Source organism: Adiantum capillus-veneris, chromosome 28 (genome assembly GCF_014529385.1).
Source record: "Adiantum capillus-veneris isolate H3 chromosome 28, ASM1452938v2, whole genome shotgun sequence".
Taxonomy (NCBI): domain Eukaryota; kingdom Viridiplantae; phylum Streptophyta; class Polypodiopsida; order Polypodiales; family Pteridaceae; genus Adiantum; species Adiantum capillus-veneris.
In genome coordinates this window covers 88,466,453-88,479,078 of record NC_140958.1, presented here as the reverse complement: position 1 = coordinate 88,479,078, position 12,626 = coordinate 88,466,453, and the positions used below count along the sequence as shown (strand labels likewise).

At 42.4% G+C, this 12,626-nt stretch overlaps 1 protein-coding gene and 1 pseudogene across 3 annotated transcripts; both read right to left on the bottom strand.

The window, feature by feature from the left end:
* Positions 1-229: 229 nt before the first annotated feature.
* On the bottom strand, positions 230-1,704 carry LOC147420848 (uncharacterized; annotated as a pseudogene).
* Positions 1,705-6,314: 4,610 nt separating this feature from the next.
* On the bottom strand, positions 6,315-11,359 carry LOC147420847 (pentatricopeptide repeat-containing protein At5g27110-like). Of its 3 annotated transcripts, none has more exons than XR_015186963.1 (2): positions 6,939-11,359; positions 6,315-6,828 (listed from the first exon to the last, which is right to left on the bottom strand). XR_015186963.1 is itself a non-coding variant. In XM_086504367.1 (2 exons), exons 1-2 carry the CDS (start codon positions 10,824-10,826, stop codon positions 7,281-7,283), a joined length of 3,453 nt encoding a protein of 1,150 aa, XP_086360493.1. In that variant the 5' UTR covers positions 10,827-11,359; the 3' UTR covers positions 6,315-7,280. The 3 variants fall into 3 exon arrangements, 2 of the variants coding, with proteins under 2 accessions (XP_086360493.1, XP_086360492.1); XM_086504367.1 differs by having other exon boundaries at positions 6,315-7,507; positions 7,601-11,359; XM_086504366.1 differs by having other exon boundaries at positions 6,315-11,072; positions 11,203-11,359.
* Between the last annotated feature and the right edge of the window lie 1,267 nt (positions 11,360-12,626).

The window sequence follows — 12,626 nt, the reverse complement described above, 5'->3', positions numbered from 1 at the left end:
AAAAGACCATATAAACTCCATCAGATCATCCTCCTTGTTGAAAAAACTCCTCATAAGCTCCATCAGATCATCCTCCTTGCTAAAAACTTGCAAAACCATCAAAATCAACATTAACATGGACACTTTAACTGTAAAAACCATTCCTCCAAATCAGATCTGGAAAACAACTCCTGAAATTCCACATTCTGATTATCCACCATCAATTCTCCCATATCCGCAACCTGTTTTTTCACATCCACCACCTGTTTATGCACATCAATTGACATTCCCTCTAGAAAATACTGCTCTGCAGATATTTGACAAATCCATTGCACTGCTGATAATCCGCATTGCAGATTATCCGCACTTCCAATGAAATTTATCCAATCTTGTATTTTCAAAATCTGATTATCCTCCTCAGTAAAGCACATTCCACTGAATCCATTTGTCAATTCCGCCTGCAATTCCTGTTGAGTTGAAATCAGATCCGCAAACAATAAATTTTGATCATTATGCACTCTGTAGCACATTCCTCTTCTAAAAATTAGCAACTCCAAAATCTGGAACACATGAAAATTTGAATTCTGATATTTTGCCATCCAAATCTGACAATCCACTCTGTAAGAATCCACTTCTACTACATCATCAGCTGTAAAATAAACATCCTCCAATAAAAGTATGTTTGGATTGAGAACAGCTTATCCCACATCAATTTCAGAATGCATATCCATTGAAATTTCATCATTCTGCATTTCAACCATCATTGCATGCTCCAAAAAACCTGTTGAACCTATTTTATACTCCTCAAAGACTTGCTCTTGCCATTCCTCATGCTCAATGTGATCTGTGAGACCTTTTTTTGATTCATCCCTATTTAGATTGGAACAACAATCAATCTGCTTCTTCCAAATCTCTGCAACTGAAGCATATCTTTGCTTGATATCGACCCTTGACATCAAAATCTGTCCTTCAAAACATTCAAAACCAAAATTCTGATTCGCTTGATCATCCGCAACATTTGGCATAATGGTCTGATTTTTTGTCTGAATTTGATGAGCATCAAAATCAGCATCTGTAAACTCCTTCAATGTTCCTTCAGCACCTTTTTTCAACACTTTCTCCTGCAGGGATCTTTTTGGTGGAGACTCCTCCTGAACTGATATGGTTTTCGGAAATTCCTCCTCAGCAAATTTGATTTCAGAAAATCTGATTTCCAGCAATACCTCCATTGCATTTATCTCACTATCCACCTCTTCAAGTGGGCTTTGAATAACATGAACAACATCATGGTTACGTATGACATGCTTCTCCCCACAAATAGGGTAACAATATTTTCCATATACAAACAACATAATTTTAAGCAATGGATCTTCTTCTTCCACTCCATGGGTATACTCTAGTGGTAGGTTGGGGGTATCTAGGGGCTCTTCTAAGCTCTTTTGGCCAACCTCCTTTTGCACCTCCTTCTCCTCCATCTTTGGTATCCCTACTTGGTGGATTACACGACCCATCTTCCATCCATCCATCATCATCATCATCACTCGAATCCCCTTCAAACTCATTCTCATATGCATCCCTCAGCTTCTCACATGCTTTCTGCAACTTGAAAACCTTCTTTCTACTAGAACATGATTTTCGCCTATCCCCTTTATGATCATCTAGCCATTCATATGCATTCTGCAAGACATCTTCAAAATCATCTAGCTTCTCTAAGGCTCTTTCCATTTTGTTATAGGAAGTTGCCTTTTGCAATTTGCGGCTAATGTTATGAAGTTTTGTGCACAAATCCACCATGCACCACTTCCTACAAGCATCTCTCTTTGAGCACTCATCAACGACACACGGACAATCATCCACCTCATGCTTCTTACTCATGCAAACCTCACATTTCTCTTTCTTTCTTTTACCCCCCATAACATTCACTTCATTAAAATACAACAATCATGTTTAGCCCTCAAGATCGGTGCACCACACCAATCTGAGACCCATTAAATTCGTTATACGAAGAGCCACGGATGCTGTACCGGGATCTGCATAGTCCATTTAATTGGTTGTTTAAATTGATTGGGATATTTTAGTTTAGTGATGTATTTATATGTTTGGAAAGATTCAGTAAAAGATACCATTCTTGAATTTATTTGCTTTGACAGATCTGATTATCAACATCACATTCAGCATCAAATTTCTATGTCTGATTATCAACATCACATTCAGCATCAAATTTCTATGTCTGATTTCAAGAAATTGTGCTTTTGTCTCTGCAAAATCATCCAAATTTTTGCCATTTTGCACAGTCTGAATTTGTGCAACCTGAATGTACAGCACCTTGTTGAATGTATGCAACCTGAATCTGCAACACCTTGATGAATCTATGCAACTTGAATTTGCAGCACTTATAGCAGGAAAATCTGAATTTTGAATCTGCAGCAATGCTCCTAATCAAACATGATCTACTGCTCTTGAATTTCCGCCTCAGTCTAACAATTTCTCCTTCGGGATAGGTTCTTTCATAGCATCATTACTCTTGTGAAACACAAACACCAACCTCGAATGCTAACACAGAAGGTAATCAGACCCAACAAACATACCATTACAGTAGGTAATCAACAAGACAAGAATGTCAGACATAACACACAAACAATTGCAATAGGTTCACCAAATGTGCTAGTGAAACCTTCAATGGCCCAGCGGGAAAAATGAAAAAATCAGAGTTGGTCGCTTTGACATACATCATCAGTTAATGAAACAAAGATACCCGCAGCAATGCTGACACAGAGAGTTTCGACCAAACCCTAACAAAGTTGTAAACACGCCAAATGTGTTGGGGTTCAAACAACACAAGAATCTCTCTCTCATACATGCTCTCAAACAGAGAATAAACACTCACTCCATAATCAGACTCACCAAAAGACACAATCAGATAACTTCAGAGTCAACAAACAGAACACAGAGAAAAGATTAGACAGAGCAAAGAACACCATGGCTAAAGATTCTCTTGCATTCCCCTACTCAGAACTCGTCCCAATACAAGTGCTAACTGATGGTTATAACTGTCCAACCCAAAAATGTTCTTGGCATAAAATATCAGAGTCAGCAAAATCCGACCTAGCAAAATCCGACTCAATAATAATCAGAGTCAACAAATATTTGACTGACCAAATATCAGACTCAGCAATATTCAGAGTCAGTAATATTTAGAGTTAACAATATTCAAAGCAGCATCCCAATTTCAAACCAACCAATATTCAGACTCAACATATAATATCCAGTCAACAGGAAGTGATCTGGCACTTTTGTGAGTGTGTTCGCAGACCGTGCATGTCCAGACACTTAGAGTAGATGCATATCCTCTGGTTGCACATAGCATGATCATCAGATTTCCACCAGAACCCATCAGGAGCATTTTTACAGTGCATAGACCTATTTTTCCTATTTTTGACATTTTTCACTTATTATTTTAAGTGACTTTTGTTGGGAACTGGATAGGGCAAATTAGTAGAGCAAGTATATAAGAAAACCTAGCGCTAGCACTTTTGGGCATAAGAGACAGCAAGGACCGGACATCCATAGTGTACCTTCTCAAGCAAGACCCCCCAACTGAAGACCTAGCGTTTTTGCATGATGCAAGCCTAGCGTTTTCACACAGAACCAACAGCCTGGCGTTTTTGCATAGCACATCAGCCCCAGCAGCAACAAGATATAGCATATCAACCCTAGCATTAGCAGATTTTCCACAGCAGACAAAATTCAACCCTAGCGTTTTTGCATCAGCATAGCGTTTTGCAGATTCACCACGACGGAACACCAAGAAGCATCAGTGTTTTCAGTTTTCAACCGTCAGACATCATAGAAGAAGTCCCAAACCTCGCAGATCTCACCTTCCCACGGCAGATCCTCGCCGCACGGTCAGATCCAACGTAGTTTGCAGTTTCAGCCCAAAAAACGCAGATTTCAGCATATGCGTTTTCAGCGCGTCGTCGTCACCATCGTCGCCATCGACATCGACATCGACATAGAGTCAGAATTCAACAGATAAAGATTTGCAGATTTCAGCCATTAACGTTTTCAGATTTCAGCCCGTCTCGTTGTCGTCCTCATCGCCGGCAAGTCCAAAGCATTCTAGGGATTTGTGCAATCAATAGTAGACCGCTCTCGCCATAGAGAGTGGGGCCTTCGGAGGAGGGTTTTAACAACATTCTAGTGTCGTATTCTTCTCTCTCTATCTCTCAGTCTTAGCACCTTCATTCACAGTATTCACCACTTTGTTTGTGTCCATTGCACTCTCTCACTAAAGGAACGGAAGGCTCTCCCTTCCGTAAGTAAAAGGAACCTTGAGCACAGTTCGGAGCACTCATCTTGAGCAAAGTTCAACATTCACTTCCGCTACACCTTACATTTGTCCAATTCAGACATGTTCATTCATTGTTCATCATTCAATTCTTTTGAATAGATCTAGTAAACAAAAAGACTGGATTTCATTACTTTTGAAATGGCCAAAACCGATACAATAGGGATAGACTCTCCCTTTGATTTTACATCGAGTACAATTTTCTTGCCCTTTTCATTTATCAAAGTCGCTTTCTTAGCCTGATAGTCGACCACGAAGTTGTTCTTGTGGTACCAAGGGATTCCTAGGAGGATGTCGCACCCTTCCAAAGGCATGATGTAAAAGTTCTCGTGCCCTAAATACCCCTGACAATGCAAACAAAGTTTGCCAATGACAAGTGTAATGGTTGCATCCGTCCGAGCGCCGCTAGAACTGCCTCCCCCAGTGGCCCCATCCTTTCGGGCGTCATCTCAAGTCGAGCCGCCAATTCAAGTGAAATTAAGTTGGCCTTGGCTCCTCCATCAAAGAAAATAAGGGCTTCCTGATCTTTTACGTTGCCCCATGCGCAGCAAAGTTTCGTACTTTCATCCATCTGGTTTGGGTCGGTTCCGATGCAATTTGGTACCAGTCCTGCTTTCATCTTGCCTTTTCTGCCACGCTCTTCCGCTGCTCTCGAACTCTCAGGCCTTTCTTTAGATTGTCCTCGTTGTGCCTTTTTAGGGCACTTTGCGGAAATGTGCCCTTGTTCCCCGCAACCAAAACACTTCCCCTCTTTGAGATAGTCGGCTCTCTGTTCCACAATCAATCGGGGTCGTGCATCTTTCTTTTTCTTGGAGTTGTTCTTCTTCTATTGTCGTTGGTCGAGGTATGTCTGGTCTTCTGAGTCAAAATGTCATCAGTGGGGTAGGTCAAATTACCCTAATGTATAGAGAATCCCCTCTTAGCATGTCCCATTAGTTATTGTAAAGACTCGGACTTTTGTTCAATGCAGTAATCTCGGATCTCTGTAGGGAGTCCGCAACAAAACCGCTCAATTTGTTCTTTACAAGTGACCTTCTTAATCGGAGAGGTCGGAAAAGAATTCCAAAACCTCTCGCAATATGCGTCCAAAGTGTCACCCTTGGTCATCCGAAGATGGTTCCAAGCGGTGCTTACATCTCGTTCGTACTCCTAGGTCAACTGTAAGGTGCAGCGGAATGAATGTTGTACTTTCTCAAGATGAGTGATCCATATTTGCTCAAGGTTCCTTTTAGTTCTTATGGAAGAGAGAGCCTTCCGTTCTTAATGGAGAGTGCTGTGATTACGAAAAAAGTGAGTGGACACTGTGCGTGCAAGTGTATGAGACTGCGAGATAGAGAGAAGAGAGATACGACACCAGAGACGACGTAAAACCCTCCTCCGAAGGCCCCACTCTCGTCGGCGAGAGTGGTCTACTTATGATTGCACAAATGGGTACAATGATGATGCATGTACTGATGCAACTCGAGGCTATGTCGATGACGACGACGGGAATGGCGACACTGACCTAAGGGCTGAAATCTGCAACCTTCTGACTGCTGTCCAAAAACGCCCAAGGCTGAAATCTGTTGCAAGTTGAAGCGCTGATTTTGATTTCATATTGTTAGACGCTCCCATCTGTGACAGTAGTATTAGAGCAACGTCTCCTCTCTTTCTCTACGAAGGACGACGACTATGAAAGATACACGAAGCAGCCATGACACGTCAAGACAGAAGCGCGCACGAGGAGCTTCAAGACTTGCAAGGAAAGCTCGCAAAGCTGAAAAAAAAAATCTCTTTGCAAGAAGTCGACAAAAGCAAGATACTCAAGAACCTAGAGAATTGGAGGAGCAGATGCTCGAGATCCTTCAGAACTCACGAGTGAGCTGAATTCTATTTAGAAGAGCCTAAAAGAACTTTTTCTATCATCCACAGATTCGCATCACTCCTCTTTCAGAATACCCATTAACACCCAAGTCCAAAACCATAGCCAAGAAATCCCGCCATTCCATGAAGAATATGAAGGTCTTTAGACCAGAGAATAGTCCAGTCAAAAGTTTGATACTCTTGATGGAAGCAAAGATATACCAAAGGATCTCTCACTCGACAATCTCAAGTTGCCTTTGCTGACGGCAATTTCTTAGAAGAGTCAAAGATAAGGCATGTCCTCAACGGGACTGCGAGTCCTTGGTGGTTTACCAAAGCTTTACAAGGAACTCAAGAAAAGACTTGGACCCAATTCAAAGCTTAGTTTTTCGATAACTTTTTTCCTCTATACTTTGAGGAAGGCATCAGAGAAGAGTGGGATCAGTTTTCCCAAAGGAAGCACGAGCGAGTCATGGATTACGTGAACAAGTATTGGTTCCCTATTTCCAAGGTGGCTCCATTCTTAAACCTTTCTAATGAAGAATGAAGTTCGCAAAAGGACTTTTACCCGAACTTTGTAGAGGCATGAAGTGTATCCGCAAGCTACTTTGCAACGGATGATGGAGTCAACAATGCAAGCTGAAAGTTTACACACCAATCTGCGAGAAATATAATCCCCGAGTTGGGATGAGAACCATAGAAAAATAAATAGTATTTTTGTTGCCTCCGATAGAAGGGAAACAAAGCTATCAACAGTAAATTGCCATACCTACAAGTAAGTCACCCATATGATCAGACCCCAATCTTGCACAACGCAGCAGTCACCCATTTGATCAGACCCCAATCTTGCACAACACAGCCACCTTATCTTCGTTTAGCAGTCCAAAATTCAAATACCTGACTTCAGTAGCAGAAGGTTAAGACAAAACAAAGCTAATGAGGAAAGATGGCACCATAATGACTCACTTTTTACAACTAGCCTAAGAAGTAACTTCAGATGTAAGCAATCTGTACATTGACATAGATATGTACCTTGCAGGCTGTTTACGGCCATGAAATGCTGAAACAACATCCTAATTTTTGCAGACGTAAAGTCAGGAGATTTAAATTTCTAGACACTTCCTAGACTATCATCTTGTAAAAAATCTGAATCATGCTTTGGTGTAACCAACTCAAGACTGGGGTCTGCAACAATGATCTCATGCATCCGCCCATTGCATTTTCTTCCCAACTGTACCTCACCAAAGGATCGGCAAGCAATTAACAAGGTCGTCCAGCTACAAATGTCAGCTGCTAACGGCATTGTTTTAAGCACATACTCCGCCTCCTTCAGATGCCCTGCACAGCCAAGAAGTTGAAGCATGCAATTGTAATGCTCCAAACTTGGCTGAATGCCAAAATGCTCTTTCATGGATTCAAATAAATCATTACCTTCTTCAAGTTTTCCTTCCTGACTACAGGCAGCTAGCATGCTTGTAAACGTCATATCGACCGGCTTGAAACCCCACCCCTGCATCTGTTTTAGACATTGTCTGGCTTGCAAAAAACTTCCATGCTCAGAGTATCCTGATATTAGTGCACTCCACGAGACAACGCTTTGATTTGGTAAAGTTAGAAATGACTTGGTGGCCTCAGCCAAACTACCACACATAAAATACATACTGATAAGTGTATTTCCTAATGTTTGATTGGAATCAAGTCCTTGCCTTAATACTTGGTCATGCATCCATCTTCCATATCTTACCGCTCCTATACTTCCACTTGCTTTAATTGTAAAAAGGAATGTTACTTCATCAGGCTCAATCCCATCCCGCTGCATTTCCTCAAAGCATTGGAGGGCAGAAAAAGCCTGCTCATGCTGCACACAACCAGAGATAATCGTGTTAAAAGAAACTGTATCACGTGCATGCAGATTGGCAAACACTGCCATGGCCATCCGCACACTCCCACACTTTATATACATGTCCACAAGAGAGTTGCCAATAACAGAATCCAAGGCAATCCCACTACCTACAAGCTCTTCATGCACTCTAATTCCTTGTTCCAGCTGTCCACTGCTGCTACAAGCTCTCAGCAGACTTGTAAAAGTTACTTTGTCTGGACGGACATCCTTCTCCTGCATTTGTCCATATAGGTCAATGGCAAGAGAAGCACATCCCTGATCAACGTATCCATCCAACATTGTATTCCATGCCACTACATCTTTGTAAGTTACTTGATCCAAGATCACACGAGCATCGTCTAAAGCTCCAGACTTGCAATACATATTCACCAGTGTATTCCCAACAATTGTATCTAGATAATAATCACTTTCACAAACCTGGCTGTGAATGAGCCTGCCATGCTCTAAGTACTCTTTAGACGCACATACATTTAAAATGCAAGAAAAAGTTACTTCATTTGGAATCAAATCCTCAAGAAGCAAATCTTTGAAGAAGTCAAATGCACACTCACTGGACCCTTTCTGTGCATACCCAGCAATCATCGCATTCCACGTCACCAAATCTCGCCTTGAGAGTCTTTTGAACACAGCACTCGCATCCTCTAAGGCCTCACATTTCGCATACATGGCAACAAGACTATTCGTCACGGAGGGAGTAAGTTCAAGGTTCCTAGCCAATAGTTCTTCATGTACCATCCTGCCAAAATGTACATCTCGAGTGTTGCTACATGCTTTCAAGACACTTAAAAGCAAGATGGGGTTTAGCCCCAAGCCTTGTTTTTGCATCTCGCAAAACAGTTCCACAGCACTGGAACCATGGTCATAGTGGGCATATCCAGTAATCAAGATGCCCCAAGAAACTACGTCACGGAACTTCATAGAGTCAAAGATGTTGCGAGCTTCCTCCAAAGCCCTACATTTCATATACATGTCCACTAGCATGCTGCTCATAGCCACATCCATTTGAAGCTCATGATTCAGCACCCAAACATGTAGCAGCATCCCCTTGCTAATATCTCCTAGAGTCCCACTGCACTTTAACAAATGTAAAATGGACACTTCATTTGGCTCAGCTTCATTCTCCAACATTTCCAAGAAAAGGTCCCACACCTGGAGGATATGGCCACCAAGAAGTTTCCCTTTAATGAATGCATTCCAAGACACTACATTCCTCTCAGTTAACCCCTTGAACACAAAGGAAGCATCCTCAAGGCTTCCACATTCAGAATACATGTCAACAAGCGAATTTCCGACAAGAGGAGCATGAGATATTCCATGTTGGATAGCATACTTATGTACAGTTCTACCCAGAATTATGTTTTTTAAAGAGGCGCATGCACTCAGAATGCAAGACAAGGTACCATTATCTGGCTTTAGACCCTGTCTCTGCATGCCTTCAAATAGCTTCAATACAAAATCATTAAACCCATGCTGATTGTAAGCTGATAGCAATGTGTTCCAGGTAACAATGTTTTTACACGATAACCTTTCAAACACATTGTGAGCGTCCTTCAACCTTCCCCACTTACCGTACATGTCCACAAGTGTGTTTCCAACTACTACATCCATGTGTAGACCACTTTTAATAAGTTGATCATAGACACCCTGACCCTCTTTCACAGCTCCTACATTGCCACAAGAACTTGCTATGCTAGAGAATGTTACCTCATCTGGTTTGACACCATCCTCCTGCATTCTTAGGAAATGCTCAATAGCCTGATGTTCACGCCTTTGTTGGGAGCATCCTGAAATCAAAGCATTCCAAGACACCGTGTTCTTGTCAGGTAAAGCTTCAAAGACTTTGTTTGCATCCTCTACATTTTTGCACTTGGCATACATGTCAACCAGGGCAGTTCCTATAGACACATCACACTCAAGTCCCACTTTGACACAAAGATCATGAACGATGTTGCCTTCTGATATGGATTCCACGCTGATGCACGCCTTTAGCATACACAAAAATGTGGCTATGGAGAGCTCAAGTCCCTGGCATACAATTTCCTGAAAAAGTTCAAACGCACAAGAATTACGGTTGTTCTCGACAAGGCCTGCCAGCATGATGTTGCAGGTAATTGCATTCTTATTTGGCATAGCATGAAAAATGTCCATGGCTACTGTCAATTCTCCACATTTGGCATACATGTCAATGAGCACACTTGCAAGAATCACATCTATCACAACTGCTTGCCTTAATATGTGTTCATGTACTTGTTTGCCCTGGGCCAAGTCACCTGTACTAGCACATTCTTTTAAAATGCAAGAATATATGAACTCATTTGGCTGCAAATTCTCTTGCTGCATCAACTGATATAAGTGGAAAGCCCCAACGCTATCACCAAGCATGGAACGTGAGGACAATATGGCTTGCCATGTATGGACACTCAAGTTTCCGATTCTGCAGAATGTTAAATCTGCTTCCAGAAATCCATTACTTGATGCAAAGAGCCTGATGAGACGGTCTCCCAAGCTGCCCAACTCATCAAGCCCGGCACTAATCATGAGGGTATGTACACGGCGAATGTGTGTGAGATCTTTCGTACTAGTGCATCTTGTGAGGAGCTTATATATCTGATCCCGTGACACATGCATTCCTTTACGAAGCAGATTATCCAGATACTGAAGCTCGTCATGCTTTGCTTCTGCCGTGCCCACTGTGGAAAGACGCCTTGAGTGTTGGAATCCATGGCTGAAAGTGCGGAGTGGGGACAATGGCATGAACGCATGTCGCTTAGAAGGGGGCCCAGGTACCTCAAGGTGGCCATTGCATGGAGCTGCTACAAATATAGCATGATGACCAAATCTGCGCCCTCCGCGATAGAGACAGCAGCATGAAGAGCTGAAGCGCCATGGCGCCCAAAAAGATTGCCAAAGGGCGGCGCCCCGAGAAGAGACTATTCAACCTCAAGAGAATCCGCCTTATAGCCAAGTTCTGGGTGGTGCTCGAGAGCTAGGGGATACCGGCTGACACAAAATCGAAAAAAAAAAAAACTTTATGCCTTCACTGGAAGGGAGGAACGAAGGCGGAGAATGGTTGCAGGCGGCGGGGAAAGCTGTTGTAAAATCGGAAAAAGAGAGGTATCTGAGCTGATACCTGCAGCTTGGAAGGAAATGAAAAGAGAACTGTTGCGCGTAGCCAGCAGAGGGAAGCAGCGATGGCGGATGCTTGCACGGCAGTTGATGCAATCGAGCAGAGTAGCAGGGATTTGCGCATTCGAGTAGTCTCTACAGAGGTGGAGGTGGAGTTTTCAAATGGGATCAACGGTGAGGGTCATTCGGGCCAACAGATGTCTTTTTGTAAATTTGGGGCGAAAAGCAAATTCGGGTCGGTTAGTAAATTTGGGCCAATACCTTGAGTCTCGAACCCGCAACCTCCTATGTAGGATGCATGTGCTCTAACCACCACGCCCGCATGCGTTCACTGAAGTATGTGGCATTTCAATGCCACATGTGTAAATGCGGACCGATTTGTAAATTCGAAACAGTTTTGTAAATTCGAGGCGCGTAAATTTGTAAATTCGGAATGCGTGATCTTGTAAATTTGGGTTGTCCGATCGTACGGCACACAATGCACGCGTCTGGCCATTTTCACGTCCACCCTTGATCCCATTTGAACACACCCGTGCCATATAGTGCTGGGGGGGAGACTAAGACAGTGGCAAAACATTTATTTCTTAATTGACAACATGTAGTCCACTCACCAACATAGCTTTGTGGCCTCGTAGTGCAAGGTAGTGACGATAAAGGCCACCTCTCTTGCACGCAAGTTTGAACACTCCTTTTGTTAGAAGGGAGGGGAGACATCAACTCGATGTTGAGGGACCTGACCGAAGTATGTAGATTCAATATAATATGGGTGGTGCTTGAGGGTAGGTTGGCAACCTGTTAGAAATTTAACTTTTGGTCCGCATAACGTTCCTCTCTTATGATGAAACTTTTGGCAGTGCCGACAAAGTTTTCAACTTTACCCAGCAAATTTGATGTTGTGTTCAGAGATGAAGAATTCGTGGAATCTTCAAAGTTTAGGCATGTTTTTATGTACCTCTAAAAGTCAACCTGTCGATGGCGGGCTAGTCCGGTCCAAAGGACAGACTCCAAAGACTTAGAAAGCATGCAAAATTGGTATTATGAAGCAATTCCTCTCGAGTGAAACCAAGGATGATGTTCTGATTGCATGGAGTATTCTTTGATGACATAATATCCTTGGAAGAGCACAAAGAGCACCTCAAGGTAGTTACAAGCATTACAAGACAATAATTTTTACATGAATCATAAGAAGCGTGAATTCTTCTTAGCAAAGATTCAATATTCAAGTCATATTATCTCAAATGATGGCATTTAAATGGATCCTAAAACCTTAAGGTTACAAACACATCAACATCACTTGGCACGCCAAGTATCAAATGGAATGCTAAAGAGAAACAAGCTTTCTTTGTGCTCAAAGAAAAGCTCACATCTCAACCGGTGCTTGTGTTGCATGACCTCTCTGAGTCATTTGAACTTCATTGTGATGCTTGT

Coding starts and splice junctions, on each gene's coding strand:
- LOC147420847 (XM_086504366.1), bottom strand. CDS start 10,826: ATGCCATTGTCCCCACTCCGCACTTTCAGCCATGGATTCCAACACTCA.